Source organism: Bombus impatiens, unplaced genomic scaffold (genome assembly GCF_000188095.3).
Source record: "Bombus impatiens unplaced genomic scaffold, BIMP_2.2 scf_0671, whole genome shotgun sequence".
Classification (NCBI taxonomy): Eukaryota; Metazoa; Arthropoda; class Insecta; order Hymenoptera; family Apidae; genus Bombus; species Bombus impatiens.
The window spans coordinates 87,608-107,187 of NT_177090.1; the positions used below are offsets into that span (position 1 = coordinate 87,608).

Genomic DNA, 19,580 nt, shown 5'->3' on the forward strand with positions numbered 1-19,580 from the left:
ATATTTATGAATTTAAATAAAAATGTATTCGATACGCATTCGCCTGAAAAATGCGTGACATTACTACAACAGAGTCTAGTGTGGGTCTGATATTCTTACATTTTTGCACTTCTCTCATAACGGAACCCTAAATAAAAACTACGAATTTAGAAAAAGGATGTCGAAGAATATAAATATTTTTCACAGAGGAAAATATTAATATTGTAATCTGTGTTGAAGAAAGATAATTATCTTTTTTGTATTTTTGTTTGTTTATGTATCGAGTCTTATACCTATTACAATTCGTTCACGTATGTGTACGCTTGATACACTTTGTTTCTACCTTAGTTTATAGCTTTAAATTAAATCTTAATTCATTAATATATACAATATGATATAAAGTATGTAGATTTCTGTATGTATATCTTCTATACGCGTTCTTTGGTTCCTTTATACAGGGTGGTTGGTAACTGGTGGTACAAGCGGAAAGGGGGTGATTCTACGCGAAAAAAGAAGTCGAAAATATGGAATAAGAATTTTTCTTTTGAGGCTTTGTCTTCGAGAAAATCAACTTTGAATTTTCGCTCGGTACGCGTGCACTTTATCGCGCCTCGTTATAACGGATCTCACTGTAGATCGTTGTCTCGATGAAAAAAATTTTTATTCTATATTTTCGACTTCTTTTTTCCCATAGAATCACCCCCTTTCCGCTTGTACCACCAGTTACCAACCACCCTGTATATCCAAGCAAGAAGCTCCCGGTTTTATGGTTTTCTTTATGAAGTTCGCCAGTTCGCATATTTGTTTCTCGGTTTTTATCATTATTATTTCTGTTCATTTCTTATTTCTGAATGTGATTTGGTCTGATTTTTGTATACATTCCTAAATGTTACATTTATTACATTGCCATTTTCTATCTCTTGTAATGAGTTCGTATTTCAGTATCCAAATTGCCGTAGTTTAACCGTAGCTGGGTGACTCAGTTTCTCTTTTTGTTTGATGTTTTATCGTCCATCGCCTCCAGCTTGTCCCAGAATTTTCTCGGAAATGGAAAAGTAGTACATATAGGTATGTTTAATATAGGATTGTGGTTTAGTGATTATAGTCTAGGAATATAATCTTATATAGGAATGTGAAAAAATTGCTATGCCAATGAGTTAACTTTATGTGGGAAAACAATAAGCACTGCAATGTAAATTACACATTTTGGAATATGATACTTTTAAAAGTTGTGATTATGTTTAAACCCAATACATAAGATTGTATCTTGACTATAGATTTTGAAGTACCAATTGATTTTCAAGTAGATAAAGTCGTTTCCATATCACACTGCGAGTCAATAATTGCCAAATGTTAATCCAACATAACTCGTGAATATTTTAACGAACAACATAATATTTTGCATTTACGTATTGTAAGATAATTTTCGAAGCAATAAGAAAATAGTAAATTACACTTTCCATTTTTTACAGAAGGACAGTTGCAAAATTCACTACTTTCAATTAATTCCATGTTATCGTTTTATCGATTAAATATTTTTAAGTATTTTTTTCAATATGACATAAGCATAGTTTTTAATTATAAAAATATTACTTGCCGGGATGCTAAAAAGTTGTTTGTCCTAATAGCTGTATACTGTGTCTTATGATTATAAAACAACCTAACAACTTCCAGTTTTTATGTTAGTCGCTGAAATAAAAGAACGGTAGAAAACTAGTTTATTTTCGTTGCATAACTATAGAACTTTCGTAACAGTGTGAACTCATTGATCATTAACACCATAAAATAAAATTGTAACAATAATTTCTATAAGTTTAATTATTCCACTTTACATGCTTTTAATCAAATTTTGTCCTGTTGTATCGTGTAGATTGCATCTGTATGAGAATTGAAAATTTTAGGATAGTTTTGTAGTTATAACACGGTGTATATTTAGTTTCTACAAAACTTACTTAATTACATCTGTGGACGCAATAGGATCTTTTCGTTCTTAGCTGTTTTATATCAAATATCTCCTTTTAGTCATGAAGCGATATTAAAATAAAATGAACAAAAATGTATTTATTGTGCTTTCTTTGTGACCTTCATGTAAAGATCAATTTTCGTCAATTTTCTGATTTTTATATCCCTCGGTAGCTAAGAACAAGTATTTTACTATAAAATAGATGAAAAAGACTATAAGCTGATAGATTAAAATACGTATGGCTCTTGGAAATAGGTGATAAATTCAATGTTAAGTAACAAATAAAAGTTTCTTACAATGTCTTGCAATAAATAATAACAAATTAATTTAATTATTAGATTAATATAGCACGATTAATATTAATGTGCGTAACTAATCTTATTACTATTTTTTGAATGTTCAGAGTGTGACAAAGAGACGTACGTATTTAATCCCAAAATCAAATAGAAACATCATTTTGTCGTGTACTTGGTTGGAATTTTCAAATTGCTGTTCTTTATGAAAGACTTCTTACGTTTCTTCCCTGTGATTTCCTACCGAAAGAAATATTCTCGCTTACTTGTACGTACTATACGTACATATACAGGGTGGTAACTGGCGGTACAAGCGGAAAGGGGGTGATTCTACGGGAAAAAAGAAGTCGAAAATATAGAATAAAAATTTTTCGTTTGAGGTTTTGTTTTCGAGAAAATCGACTTTGAATTTTCGCTCGGTACGCGTGCACTTTATCACGTCTCGTTATAACGGATCTCACTGTAGATTTTTAAAAAAATAAAAAAAAAATTAAAAAAAAATTTTTATTCTATATTTTGGACTTCTTTTTTCGCGCAGAATCACCCCCTTTCCGCTTGTACCGTCAGTTACCAACCAGCCTGTATATTACAAAATGTATAGATTGATTTGCAACTTCTTGTCGCAAGATATCGTAAACTTGTGCAACAGCGTCGAAAAAGCGAGTCATACAATGACAAGAAGGAAGAAACGATCGTAAAAACAATGCATTCCGTTGGAATGGTGATCGATCGTGCGTTCTCGCGGAAGTCGATTCTTGTGTCGCGTGTGTAAAACGGTTCGAAAGATAAACGAAGTCCAATTGCCGTGAAGGAAGCTTCGCAAATATTTAAAACGGCCTTGCATGTGCCAATTCCTGCAAGTTTTACGTCATAGGTCAAGCACATAGGGGACACTGAAAGCGAGTCGCACTATCGGTGCACCGTGCTTCGAGTTCATTACGTAATGGCGCATTGATAAGGAAATAAGTTAGTCGCCTTGACATTGCCGGATCGTAAATACGATACAGTTGTTCTTACTGAAGATTCTTGCATCGTTGTTTCAATAAGAGTGAGCGCGACCTGTAGAGTCTAACACGAGTAACAACAGCGCTGTGAATCCTTCGAACATTCCTGCATGACCGTCCCGAGTCCATTTTCTAACAAAATGTAAATTCTCGTCAACCGGTTATCACTGATATTCCTAGACTAATTGTTTCACTAATTGAAATGCGTAGTTTACGTAATTATTAATCGAATCTATAATGATTATGATAATTATTAGAGACAAACCTCTTTCCGTGAATGAGAAAATCGGAGAATCCGTACTTAAAAACCAGAGAAACTCATTGGAAACCGCGATATATTTAAGTTAATCAAAGAATTTATTATGTAATCGTGTTAACGTGAACCATAAGCCGGTGCAGTGATCATGTACAGAAGTTACGATGATTTTATAATAGCCAAATAGATTGACCGTATTATATCATAGAAATACGCATGACTTGTACACGTAACAGCTTGATCGGTTCTGTTGATTACGTTGCATTACATTGTATGCATATGCCTATGTGTTTGCACGTGTATGCAAGACCTTATTAGGTTCTACCTAGATATTACGTTGAGGAATTTGTTCCTTCATTGAAAATGTCGAAATTCTTGTTGCAGCATCACGTGAAACTTGTTTCCGATATCGTGCAATTTATGTTTGAAATATGATCAGATCAGAATACGTGTAAATCATAATAATTATTAATATGCTAAACAAAAAAAACTTTAGGATTATTCATTTACAAAGTATTATTATTTTGTAAGATATTTAATATTTTGGAAACTTTATTATCTAAAATATTTATATTATATGTCAAATATTTTGATAATTTTATTATCTATTATTTATAATTATTACTTAAACCTGCATCTTTAAAACCACACACGTATGCTAGGAAAATTAAACATCGTTAGTAATTTTCCTATCTATCATTTATAATTATTACTTAGAGTTCTTGTTATAAATTATACTATTTATATTGTTAAGTTATGCCAGAATTGAATATTTTTATAAATTAACTGCAGAGTGTTTATTAAGAAAATTCTTAGAACTACAACAACTTTTGTGCTATCTTCGTTTATGAGTAATAATTATATCGATAATGCCTAATACTCTTTCGACAGTGACCTAACAATGTAAAGATCCGCACACTATAACTGCTGGCTTGTGAATACTACAATAGGTTCGGAAACTCGAGGATACAGATGTTCAAAAGCGGACGAAGTGGTGCATTATATGAAAAGATTCTAACGACCCTTCATTGGCACCTGACACTCTTGTATGTTTGTACAAATATAATTCTACCATAAATATAATAAATTGAGTATCTAGATTGAGTCAATTCAATCTTCTACAATTACGATATTGCATAGTAATGCAACGACTTTCTGACAGTTTATTTTTAATACGTGTATTAATTAGACGACTCAAATTATCTTCCTTATATTTACTTATTTGCATTAACAAATCATATTAATGTTTATTTTGTCAATAAGAACGAATGATCATATACTATAATAATATGTTTTCAAGAATATTAATTCTAAGTTAATATATGAAGGTTGGAAGAGAGAAAAGATCATGAGTCAATTTTCCTATTTTTACAAGGAAATATACTAAATTTTAAAGTTGTTTCCCTGTAAAAATAGGAAATTTGACTTATGATCCTCTTCTGATTGTCAGTATCAAAATTGTCTTTTTATTTGATTTTGAAGATAAATATTGAAATGAAGGAATTTTGAAGAAATATTGAAAATATTAAACTACAGTGGTGTTAATATTAATACCGCAAGATTTCGTGAATTTATCAGCTATTCGTAAAAGTTTCACATTTTTTTACCTAACAAGCTTTTTTCGTTTTCTCATAATCCGTAATCTGTTTTCTAATCATAAACTAACAAAAAAATCAATAAAAAATTATTTATCAGTACATTGCGACAAAGAAGAATCCGAGGAAGGAAGAAAAAGAAAAAGGTGATATAAAAAGAGTAAATATTTATGTCGTATAGCTACATTTAATGACTGACAATCTTTGTAATTGCTTTTTTTAATACAACTTTTTCAAATAAAACACACTTCTTTTTCTAACAAATGACAGTAACTTAAGATCCCTGACAAAATGTTTCATAATGGATAATAAGAATTTCTATCGAAAAAAATTTGTCAAAGATTAATAATACAGCAAATATATACGTTAATATATTTCATGTGCAATCACATTTTTTAATAAAACTTTTTTTGTAAAAAGAGTTATTTTGAGCTAACAGTGAACTTAATAAACTCGTACAAAGCAAACTTTTTTCTATGAAATTATGTTGGTCCATCCGACAGAAATTCTACGACATACATGTTGTATCGCTTAATTTGGGACGCACGTATGAGGCAGAAAATGTTTGATAAAGAGGCGCGCGCAAGAAATAACTTGCGCAAAATATTTCCGCCGGAAGCCTGTTTTGCTTTCCCATCCTCCTTCCCGGTCTCGATGTTCTATATCACCATTGTTTAGTGAACGAAAGGGCCGTTTTTATGACTCGCCAATGCGACGATAGGGGATGTCGTCGACAAGACATAATCTGTCAAGCGCAGGCTTGATGACGTTTATATAATCACGTGGTTAAACGTACTGTTGTCAGTACTCTTATGTAACTGGAATTCAGCAGCATTCTCCGGAAAAGCACGAAAATGTGTGCTATGAACATGCAGTATTATTTTGTTATTTGCGCGTGTTTGTTTCTGCGCTATACACGTGTGTATATAAATATATTGCATTAAACCTTTTATATCCAGAAATCGAAACCTTGAATTCCAAAAGAGAGCGAATCCACCGATCCAACATTTCCAGAAAGTCACTTTCTTTTTCATTTACTTTCTTCGATTCATTATCAACCTTCTTAACGTTCTCAACGTTGTTTATGCATATATTTTCACTATGTTTATATTTTTAAGTTACATAATCACCTTCTATGTAAAAAGGTTTGCAAAATCGTAAAAAAGATTCTATATTGTTTTGGAAATCATTAGGTAATTTATTTTGCATTATACCTAACGAAAAGAGTTTATTAAATTTAATCACTATCCCAAATTTTACTTTCGGTGCTATTCTTGGCAGCTTTCTCAATGTATTCAGTATTAAAGTTTCGAATTATGGATAATGATTTAGATCCACCGATGATAAATACTTTATCTCGTGACATTTTGCAATTTCCAGTGCATATTGGTACACTATTGTTAACTTGTATTACGGATCGAACACTGATATTGGATCTTCCTTTAAGTTGAAACGAGTGCATGATTAAAAACTACCTAAAGGAGAAGTGAAATTTTTAAGTTATTTTAATATAGTAAGCTAAGCAATCTGAAAATAGATAGAAGGTAAAGTTACTTGAATCACCGAACTTTCAACGTTTTAAAATTCCACCTTGAGCTTTGTACAAAATAACATGACTTGTTGTAGATTATTAAACACCATTAATCATTAATATAATAACAAGAGTAAGGAAATATCGTGTACTTTAGGTCTAGCAAGAGAAAATATCAATAACAGAAAGAATTACAGATTCGAATAACTCTATGGTAGCCAGGGAACATTACAATAACAACTAATAAAATAAGGAACAAAATAACTGGCAGAAATAAGATGATACACACGCTACTAAATTATGATAATTAAAACTGGGGATATCAACATTAGTTAAATAAGCTTCTTTTCTTTTAATGAATGAAAGTTATATTTTCATAGAAAACTGCGACCATCGAGTTATCAATGTATACGATTAATAACAAGTTAAATAGTCTGTTTTCAAGTAGATCGCACTATTATTATCGCTATTATCTATTATCTATTATCGCTCAACTGTTAGATGAGTTACTTTACCTTGACTTAGAGAACCTACTTAACAAATAGATTTGTATTGTTTTTAGAACATGTAGCTTTAAATGTAATATTGTTGCAAATTTTTATGTAATCCCTTAGTCAAAGAGTAACAATAAATACATACAACTACGTGAGCGTAAAAGACATTCCTATTTACTATTTCACAACTCGTTCACTGTACTGTAATAAGAAATGTGGATTTTTTACGCTACGTGTTATCTTCATTTAAGATCAAGTTTGATTAGGTTATGTTACAGAAAACATGTATAATATCGTCAAAAGTACGGTAATCGATAGTTTCTTTTACGCATGAACGAACAGATTTGAAGTTCTTTACAGCCTCAAATAATAATTTCAATGTAATATGCAGACACGCTAGTAATGTTAAATAATCTGTTGTATGTTATTTATAATGACTTGCGAAAGTATTTGAACACTTGCTGTCAAAATCTTCTATGTACATATATATTATGTGTATTATATAAAAGATTTGAAAATTCGGCTAACACTGTAATGAAATAGAACTATTATGGTTATGCTGACAAAATTTGAAAGCAATCTGATAATGTATTTAGAAGTTACAAGATATTTATTGCAAACATTAATATATATTTAATGAAATCAGAATGCAGCAGAATTAGAATAGCCATCTTAAAGATATAAATGGTTCCACTGCGTAATATACGTATACGTACACTAAATATCCTTTAATTTCTACGTATATTTCCGTATTTCTTCCAAACTTTATCAACGTAATCATAATAGCTTTTTCTTTTTCTTATCATTCTAATTAAAATTTACGTTTCGTTTGCAAAAAACATTTCGCAAATTAGTTTGACGTATTGTAAATAACAGCATATGCATATAGGTAATTTTCCATTGGTTCGTACCTTCAAATATCTCGTTTACGAGCAGATATAAGTAACTGTTGGATAAGTGAAACTATTTAACGATTAATGATAGTTGAATCATTCGAATTGTTTTTACGTAGTCTTTTCCGAGTGCTAGATTATTTGGGTGGCTTTCTATTCGTTGTTTATATATTTCTTATAACTAACGCATCTGCATATAGATGGCGAGCACGAACACACGTTGTCATTTTCAACAAAGAAGAATCTAAGAATTTAAAAATTCGTACTATTCACCAAGAAGAAGAAACAAAAGTCGAATCAACATTCAATCCTTTGGACGTAAAATCGATTACCATTCACGAACTTTCGATTTTGTTATGAATGAGTTTCTTCGTCGAACGTAAACAAAGAGATGGACTCAGAAGTACGTTAGCTTAAGGTTATTAGCACAAAATTGTTACTAATATGGATAGAGATTACTTCATACATGCAAACTAAGTAAAAACGTTCTTTCTTATAGTAAATGTTCGACGTATTTTCCTTCTATTGCAACGCAAAACTCATATCTACGTATCATAGGTCGTTTGTGTTGACAACTTTGAGTTCTTCTCTTAAACAAATCTTTTGTTTACGTTCAACGAAGAAACCCGTACAAGGAACAAGCTTTACGACATTGAATGTTCGTAGATGATTTAAGGTAGATTAATTGAACATCTTTTGCCCCTCTTAATCAATACAATAAGCCTTTAAAGTCTAGGATTTTTTTCTTAACACCTCGTATTTATTGGCGAGGCGTGTGATGGTTGCCAACGGATTCGAGTAATCATAGTAGTTTGTCTCATTACAATGTTAATGAAATTTCATTCCATTTATAAAATACATTTATAAAAAATATTTACAATTCCCAAAATACTTTTGTAAGCTACATTGTTCGTGCACGATTTGATCGTATTCCTTTTACAATATTTATGGCAGTTGAAGAAGTTAGTAATTTATTTCCTTATTGATTGGTCACCTCACGGGTGTTCCTTAATTTGACGTCCTGCGCGTTTAAAGATGAGAATCGTTCGCCGTGTTTCGTTTACGTCTGAGCAAACAATTCGGAGCTTAATTAACAAGTTATCGAGCCAATTAAAAAAACGTACAATTGCCCGAAGGAAGGTGATCCTCTAATTTGACTTACGATCCTTTTGCCAACGTTATGGATGTCGGCGCTTCGTAAATATTAATTACATTTTCTTTATTAGTAATTGTCAATTCAAACTATGCATATAAAATATTTTCTATTAATCTACTAACGATTAAACAGTAAAACAACGCTTTGTAATTTATCGAAGGATATTAAACGAAGTAATAAATCAAAGACGCTGAAAAAGGACTTCAACAATCTAAAAAATGAAGTTTATCATAGTGTTAAACAGTTTTCCAGAATTTAGAAAATTATAGTATATATGCGAAGGAAGAAATAATGGTGAAAAAAAGATTTAACAAGTTCTTGGAATTTTCTTTTTCATAAAGATAATGTTAGAAAACAAAATGTAAATTTATTGGCAAAAAATTGCAATTAAAATTTTGCATTAATACGATATTGATCCTTCAGAAATCAGTAAAAAATGAAAATGAAAGTCTTATTATTTTTTTATATAGCACATGAATAATTATTGCGATGCCAATCAGACAACAATTTTATTTGCGACAGATATATCTATTAAATAATTTCATTTAAGATTTGCATTTTGTTTGTATCGTATATTTTATTTAACGATAGCGTAGTCTTTCGAAGTACCACGAGTCTACTCAAATCAGATTATTTATAAGCTGAAAAACATACGTAATATGAGCCATTCTCATGGAACGATATGTCGTTCCTTGCAATTTAATTGCTGTCTAACACATATTTCGTGTTCCAACGCCACATCGTCTATACTGGACGTAATATTAGGCTTCTTTTGCGAAATTTATTTAACGTTCACGTTTCTGGGACGAGTCTCAAATTTTCTACACATCGACAAATTCGATAGAGGGTTTGAAATAATTCTTACAAGTTTCTGTTATAATCAAACGTATACGCATCCTTTTTTTCGCACGTAATAAATCGATTATTTAACAAGGAAAATACCAATGAAATACGATTATGTCTTGATAATGTTCTTTGAAAAAGTTATTATTAAAAAATGTATTTATGTACGTTCTTAAAATATTTTGTAAATCGTGGCATAATCAAACATTTTATTTGCAGATAATTGGGCCATGCAGCCAAATGAAGGGCCAAGTGGAACTGCTCGAAGTAGATTTGAGGGTATGCTTACTTTTCTCCATAATTTTAAGATAATATATAGATATATTGAGTTCTAATATTTATTTTAACAAATTACTAATTTCGTCAATTAAAAGAAATAGGGAACTATATATCACATATATATATATATATATATACATATATATGTAAAGAGAGTGTGAGAGAGAGAGAGAGAGAGAGAGAGAGAGAGGGATAGAGAAAGAGAGAACTATCACATTATCAGAAATAAGTCTGGTACATATATCAACATTTTACTATTTACGATATTTACTATTATTATTAATTCTCCGATTGATCTCTTAATTGCCCGATTTTCCATCTTTTATTACTTATATAGTTTTCAAAATATTCTTAATCGATTGACTTATCATAACGTCGTAAATATTAATTTATTACACTCCGTTTTATTACTTATTTGATTTTTGAAATACTTCCGAATAGATTAATTTAAAATATTAATCATCACTTATTACACGCTTTTTAAAATAAATATGAAATAATTCACATTTAGGCTTAAATTTTGTCATATTATATTACTCATCCGATTGTTTGTATATTTATATAGAATTGATTTTACACAAAAATACGTCGACATAATTGTATGCATTATATACACATATTAATGTAATAGTAAATCACGTGACTTTCTGTTACATAATATAAATGCACAATCATATATTATTAATTACAGGAAAGAATTTGTAAATAATGAAAAACAAATTATTAGAATTAACATTAAGAAAATAGTAAAAGGATAGATGTGTCAAGAGTTTCGAATTATAGTAGGTAGTTACAGCTCAGTACTTGTTCGTTATATGAGCATAATCAAGGGACGAAAGAATATGTTTTCACAGGATACAGCTTTTTCCGGAAAAATATTGAGTTACACAAGATTGACCAGTGTTATCTTACCAATCAACGGAAAGAACTGATTTTCGGAATCTCTGGTCACTCAGGAATCGGAGAAAATAATTGATACCTTGATGTGCTGCTAGTAACTAAAGAATACTGAGTGAATGAATCTAATAGATTCTATCCGAGTAGACATCATTAATTTCACTATGTAAAATAACTTGATAGATGAAACTTGACTCCCATAATCTTTAACAGTAAGTTAATTATAGAAAATGGAAATAATCGTAAGTCAACATATAAAAAATTCAGATTAATTTAGGTATCGTAAAGCTTTGAAAAAATAATTTGAAATGTCTGCGTATTTATTATAACATTATTATATCTGTAGGATAAAAAAGAATAGCAAATTAATTACTATGAGAACACGATCAGATACAATAAGATACAATATAGAACAAAATATAGTTACATGCCTGAAAATTAAATAATCGAGCTTGCAATGAGTAGCTATGCCTATGGCTTACAACAGTACCATTTAAGGTTTCAGAATGAAAAATATTTAATAAATATATGATATATAAAATATATAATAAATACATACAGCGAGTCACAGTATCTATTCATATCTCTAATTTAAACAACTGATATGTTTTTACGATACAAATTTGAAATTTCTAATCAATGAAAGTCAGTTAACGAGCATTCTCATTGCTAAGAATTTTGTATTTAGTATTATAAAAAGATATGAATCGTTCAGGATCAATGATTTGTTGGTACCAATACTTTTCAGAATGACTTACTGTGCATGTATACATATGCGAAAGTCATAATCTTCAATATCAATCATCAGTTATTTACATATTGCATACGAATATATCACACAGCATTTTAAATCTCTAGGGCATAATCGAATTAAGATTCTTATCAAATTTCACAAATTACAAATTACTGTCGTTAGTAAAAATTTTTGCGCGCCAGTTTTATAAATCATAAATTATCCCCTTATTTTATTCGACGAAACGTGATAAAATTGTAAGAAAGAGATATTCACGATAGGCAAACTATGATCCAAGACGGTCCAGAAAGAGAATTTTTCTATCGTTATGAAATAAAATCTCTGTGGTATAAACCATCTTAAAAATTTGAAAACGCGACAAATTCTTCAACGAGAGATCGCACTTGCTGCAATTTTTCCCTGTAAACTATAAACTAACCAGCGCGGCGCCCGATCCGCGTTTGTCACATTTGAGGATTATTGCCGAGCGAAATATTTCAGTTCGAAAATTTACGGCCGCCGGTAAGCCGATGAGGCCCGTTAACAAAGGTTAAAGATCGTTGTTTGAAATACATTGTTTCTCGGCGAATAATTGGATAAGCATGATGCACGAGGGAGAGAGAGAGAGAGAGAGAGATAGAGAGAGCGAGAGGAAGAGAGAAACAGAAAAGGCAACAGCGTGCGAAATCAGCGTAAATTAATCGAGGATGATCTCCGGTTACTGAAAAATCACGCTAATGAGTATGTAGGGCCGATTTAGAGAAGGGGTCGAGGAAGGTCTCTGTGGTCACTTCAAACGTCGATGTCGATCATAAATTGGGGGCTGATACGATGGGGACGATGACAATTACCGTTGCGTTACAAACAGATCGGTACATACGGACCGACGTTCGAGCTTAATTCGTGTAATTAGCACTAATTAATACAATATACTCAACTCTCACAAGATCTTAGCATTGATCAGGGATCAAGGGATCAAGAGATCATTTTGTAGATGCTACACATCAGTCTTCGCTGATTAAAATACAATGGGTCATGAAGGTTTTCGAATACTTACTATAGAGGATTTTTATAAATATTTTCTATGCCTTCTACGAAACTTTGGGGAATTAGTACTGCAATGAGATACGATTTTATTGTAATTATATTAACAAAATTTGAAACCAAGCTACAAATTCATATATGTATAAATGTTACAATAAAAAATATTCATTCATACGTGATACTACCGTTTGACTCTCTATTCGTTAACTTATATTTATTATTTGTTATAACCTTTTTTCAGGAGTTCATGATGTATCATACTCATATTTATACTGCGTACGACTGGCGCACGAAAATGTTTGGACACATAACATAGCAAATTTTTATAAATACCACATGTACATTATACACGAAACTTTCTAAAATTTCTTCTAAAAGTTGAGGTTACGATTATCATAATTATATTCACGAAACCTGAAATGAATCTAAAAATGTATGTAAAAATTGTATTTAGGATAAACATATGTCGAAGCATGAATAACCATTGTAAGCACGTACTAAATGTTAAATATGATCTCACTGAATGTTGAGGTTTATTAATACTATATAATAAATAATTGACTGTTTAAATACTTTTGTGATCTCTACGAAATATGTACTTGTACTATCTACGTACGTTTCTAGATTTGTTTCAAACTTTACCAATATAGTCTCATTTCAGTGCTAATGTTTCAAGATGTTTCGTATAACACAATAATATATTCATAAAAGATATCTACAAGTGTCTGAATACACTCGTGAGTCGTTGTATTTAAATACTGAAATTCTAATATAAATTGCGTATTTTATATTTATTCGATATGCGTTAAAACGTTCTTTCACAATGTTATTTGGTCGTGTAGTATCGTTAACTATTAGTATGCGAAATAATCAATTTTAAGCTGAAATATTGAAGAAAACTATTTTTATTTCTGCATGATGCCATATGATTTAAAAGTTGTATAACTACCGATCTATATGTTTTTAACATTATTTTGTATCTTCTTACTATTCTATTTTGTTTTATCATCGTACTATGTACTGTTTTGTCAACGATTTTCCTATCAATGCGAATAACTATGATATAACTGACTCTCTCAGAACAGAATTCTTTTACTCTGTGAGAAAAATTATTCTTTTATTAATTATTAATCATAGGAACATATTCCTTCTGATGTTTCTATAAAAATGACATCATGCAGTAAAATTGAATATATTTATGAATATAATATCGTTTAATTAATTATTGATTTACTCAAGTGTTGTTATGTTACAAATAAATAATATCAAGCGTAACCAGGCGAATGGTAATTTTTGGTCATATACATATTGTGGAAATTTTCAAGTCAACGAAGAAAAATCTAATTCCTCTGAAGATTAATTCCTAACGTTGTGTTAATGTAATTTATTTTAATTAATTATGACTACAAATTCAGGAATATAACAAAGAGTGATTTTATAGTATACATATTTGCTGTGACCCGATTGAATATCGACAATACCACGATTCTTACAAAATAATAAGAGAAACTTTTTTCATAAAACATCCACGCTCCCTCCCGTAGTATCTTTCGAGTTGTTCCTGTTTACGAAGAGCCTGTACAAGAAGTCCGCAAACGTCATTCGGCATCTTCTTCATTGTGTAAGGACTGCTACGATGAGTTGCATGTAGCTGCATTTTTAAATCGAGCAAATAGTATTTTGTGCACGCATACATATGTATACACAGAGGAAGAATGAAATTTTTCATTGATAATGTGAACATAACCGAAAACACAGGAATGAAAAATATTAGATATCTTTTTGGATGCGTGTCGATATTTATTATGACTTCGCTGTTGCGTTACTTTTCCGTGAAATTCATGCGTATTTATTGACTCGATTGATATGCTCGATGAATAATGGTTTCTTTTACTCTCATATTGAATCCTGTACACACACGCAGTGTGGGTATACTGGTATTAGCGTCTGGCCTGAACAATTCACATTTTGTTGGCTTCCTGTGATAGATATTGGGAAGAAATTCCTTAAAATGCACATTTTAAAGGTGATAATACCAGACAAACTGTCATACAAAAGTCATAACAAACGATGTAAGTAGTACATGTGTTACAAATATCGAATCAGTTAGTTATCTCGACGAGAAAATTTTAAAAAATTATTCAAATACATGCGATATATTTTTTTCTAATATTTTCATCGAAACATCTTTGCGATCTTCATAAAATTATGAACTATATTATTTGGTTAATTCATAATGTTAACATTCAAAGATTAATATGATATATAAATTTATATAATAGATTTAATACGAATATTCTGTTTATTTCCTGATTCAATTTGAGTTTTACTTTCAATTAGCTGGCTGTAATGTAGGTACAATATTGTATCTTCACCATTTTATATTTTATATAGCAATATATTATTTCAAAACGTGAAAATGTATGTCGGTAGGAAGTAAAATTATGACTCGATTAGCCATGAAACTAAAAGGATGATACTTTTAAAAACTGATGTATATAACTAAATTCTCAAAATCTTAGATTACTATGATCTTCAACCATATTCTTCTCAGTGTCCCATATTACAATGTTTTTGAATTTCTTCTTTAATATAATAGAGGCTCACATTGTTATTTTTACATAACACGTTTTTAAGTATATTTCATTTTAAGTGTAATCTCAACATTTAGTTTTGGAAACTAGGAAATCAACAAAACATTTTCTTAAATATCTCTTTAAATTAATCTTCATTCGCCGTAATATTTATCCTTTTCCTTCTTATATTTTCTTCATTTGCTTATTAAATATATTTTACAAAATTTTCTAACTATTGTAAATTTCCTCTTTTTGATTCAATTAATTATAGCATTTTTACACTCATTTGATTTCAATACTGGATTACCCGGCGCTTCTCTCGAATAGAAGTAACCCTCGCGTTACCTTATTGGAAATTTTCCAATGACCCCTTATACCTTTAAGGGGAAGAAATTCGCAGGGTTGGCACCCTGATTCTTCTCACATTCGATTTTATTCGAATTTCGGGACAACAGAATCGTGGGTATATCATTTTCTCTAACTACTTTCTTTTTCCTTCACTCGTATTACATCCTGACTAAAAATATTCTGTAAAATTGATCGAAACACATTGTTGCTAATTTACGTCAGATTCTCGAATAGATAAAAATGTAGGTGGTTGCATAAACGTAGTAAACGAGATACTAATTTTTCGTCTTCTTGGTGAGATTTTCGACCTAAGCATACCTTTTTGTTCTTAAAAAATTTCTCAAATTTGAGGAATTTATGCAAGAATCATTATTGATGTGAATGATTTCTCACTTCAATTTTGTGCCACAAATTTTCTTACAATATAAAAAATTACCTACATTGAAATGAAAGCGAGTTTAAGGCACAAAAATTTCGCAGAGTGATCGATTAAATTTCGTTTAAATTAGTCAAGTTATTGGAATTCGGGCAATTCAAATTTGAATAAGTTAAAACATCGTTGCTAACAGGAAATTGTCATTTTCTTGTTTCAATATCTTTACAAATTTCTATACTTATCTTTATTAGTCAAATCACTGGATTTCTAGTCATTTTGAACACTTTGTTCCTATGAATCTATTAATTTACGTGACTTGAGATATGCTTACAAATTTCGAATGATATTGATCCATTTCATCTATTCCTTGATTTGATGATGATAATATTTCTATTTTCGCATTTATCGATATTAATTGATTAATTGAACTTTATCATATCTTTACTCTGTTTATAATTACTACTAACATTTTACAAATCTTTTCAAATAAATTTCTACGAAAATTTTTATAAATATACTGTGTGTGATATACGAAATTTTTGAGCTTTCGTTAGCACTGTAATGAGACACGATTACCATGATTATAATGGAAAAGTTTCAAACAATTCCAAGGATGTATCTACATAAAAGTAATTTCAAACATAGTTTAACAATAATGCCATTAAATATAACAAATAAATATATAATAATGCAAGTGCGAATAATTCGGTGACCCGTGTGATGTACATATGTTTGCAATAAATATTTTGTAGCACACGTCTACATTTTTAAATTCATATCAAAGATTAATACTACTATCACGACAATTGTGTTTCGTTGCAGTGCCAATAAAATTTCAATATGGTTTGTAGACATAACGTACATAATATGGGATTCATAAAAAGTTTCTATTTTATTTAAGTATTTAAATTAAAGTATTTAAATTAAGTATTTAAATACTTAATTTAAATACTTTAATACTTTATACTTAATATACTTAATACTTTAATACTTTTATACTTTAATACGTTAATACTTTTAATTTAATACTTCAATTTAATACTTAAGTATTTAAATTAAGTATTTAAATACTTTCATGACTACTTTCCTCTTATCTTTTTTGTTCAATTTAAAATTTTTTTTTCAAACAGTTTAAGCTCAAGTAAGTTCACTGACTTTGGCAAGATTTTACCGATGTATATTTGAGGCAAGAAAGAAAGTATGTTCTGTTAATCTTCCATTCGAGTCAATTAGTGTCGTATCAACAATAAGACGTGAAATTACAAGATATCGATAACATTCCTCAGTGTTTCGCAGAATACTAGTTCTCAAGCCATTCGAATGACAGTATCGTTAAGATGCAAACTATTATCGCGGTTTCGCACTGTAATTAACGAAACCAGTATTTCCCAATAGAAAAACAGACAGATGAAAATAATCAATGTAATATTCCATTACGGAAATGTTTTCTAATGTACATATACCTCTTAGTGTGCAAAAACATCATTAACATTTTTAATGACACGCATCTTAAATCCAGACAATTTGTACTAAAATTATAGAAGAAACCATAAGTCATTTTTATCGATTTTCGAATTTTTCTGCTATTTGTTGAAGAAGACTTACTTTAAAATAATATCATTGGGAAGGGAACGATTTGTTAGACTTAAAGATATGCACAAGCCACGAAACTATTCGAATACTCATAGATACATTTTACGAACATATTATATTGGTAGTTTAAAACAAATTTGAAAAGATATAGAGAAATTACAAGGTACTTAGTACAACTATATGTTTCATGAAGACTGGTTATCCGTTATATTAATAAATGTCAATATTCAGTGGGAGCATATTTAACACTCAGTATATGCTTAACATAGCTATTCATGCTGTATACTAATATTTTACTAAATATACAGGGTGGTTGGTAACTGGTGGTACAAGCGGAAGGGGGTGATTCTACACGAAAAAAGAAGTCGAAAATATAGAATAAAAATTTTTCGTTTGAGGCTTTGTTTTCGAGAAAATCGACTTTGAATTTTCGCTCGGTACGCGCGCGGTACGTTATAACGGATCTCACAAAAAATTAAAAAAAAATTTTTATTCTATATTTTTGACTTCTTTTTTCGCATAGAATCATCCCCTTTCCGCTTGTACCACCAGTTACCAACCACCCTGTATATTTGTTTGCAACATATATCTTGCAATTTTTACATATATACATTTTTAGATAGGTTTCAAATTTTACTAATATATTCGTAACAGTTGTGTCTTATTACAATGCTAATGATACTTTTAAATATTTTATATAACACGTACAATACGAAACTAAACATTTTCTATAGTAAGTGCTCAAATACTTTCGCGAGTCGATGTAAGTTTTACAAAAAGAGGTGATATTTATATTCACGAAATATTAAAAGTACACAAAACCAACAACATAATTCAAGATTAAGGACTTATTTGCAATAAGGGACGTGTCTGTTAAAATATATAATCTGTCTGTTTCGAAATATTCGAAGTCGAAACTTTTTTTTATTTACTAGACGCTTATAAATTCAATAATACATAAACTTCGTTTTTAACATATACAAAAATAATTAAAAAAAATGAATCTTTACTTCTAATAAAAAGTGATAAAGCCTTGAAGAATATGATTTTGAACGCCCTTCTTCCGAATATCGAGTTTCCTCGTTACATTACTACATTGAAACTAGTTATACGTGAGCAATATTATATTAAACGCAGATTTAGATAAACATAAAGCGATAAAATCAGATAGAAAACAAATATGAGAAAAGGATTAAATTTATAGCTTAATTTGATGCGTCAAGATCTATAAACTCATTTTTTATGTATATTAGAATTAATCTTCGATTATTTTTTGTAACTTTATGGCACTAATTCACACAGATTATAATTTACGTAGACAAAAATTGTGCATCATTAATTTGGAATGTGAATTCAAAATATATTACGCATCGAAGTTATTGTCTATTATTATAGGTGCAAAAGATAGGTTTTCAAAATAATTGTTTTAATTTTAAAAGTATTCAGATGAAAATTGATAAAAGATAGCTTTCAATTAACTTTATGCATATCGATCATTTGTAATTTTTAAAAGGCACGACAAAGATATATATTTAGTTCGAAAATCAAATACAAATATGGCATTAATTAATATAGTACTAATTAATACTTGAATTTTAAAATTCTCCCTCTGCGAAGCCCGAAAAATGCCAGCCATTGTAACTTCTCCCTGTAATTTGCATATACGTAGTGAAATCCAATTCTGTTTACCTACCTTACTAACCGTTCAAAAATCGCAATGGCCAATT

The 19,580-nt window shown here is 29.9% G+C and overlaps 1 protein-coding gene across 7 annotated transcripts in view; it reads left to right on the plus strand.

Annotated features, from left to right (window-relative positions):
• Nucleotides 1-19,580, plus strand: part of LOC112213463 (putative cyclin-dependent serine/threonine-protein kinase DDB_G0272797/DDB_G0274007) — a 43,034-nt gene that overhangs the window by 10,179 nt on the left and 13,275 nt on the right. For 3 of the 7 annotated variants that reach the window (XM_024370200.2, XM_024370202.2, XM_024370201.2), the window contains one exon: nucleotides 10,227-10,286. In XM_024370200.2, coding sequence (XP_024225968.1) covers nucleotides 10,227-10,286 — 60 coding nt within the window. Of the gene's footprint in view, nucleotides 1-2,927; nucleotides 3,382-4,233; nucleotides 4,542-10,226; nucleotides 10,287-11,140; nucleotides 11,396-11,529; nucleotides 12,113-19,580 lie in introns of those variants that run through there. The other 4 variants (XR_004462380.1, XM_024370203.2, XM_033322820.1 and 1 more) reach the window with 4 other exon arrangements.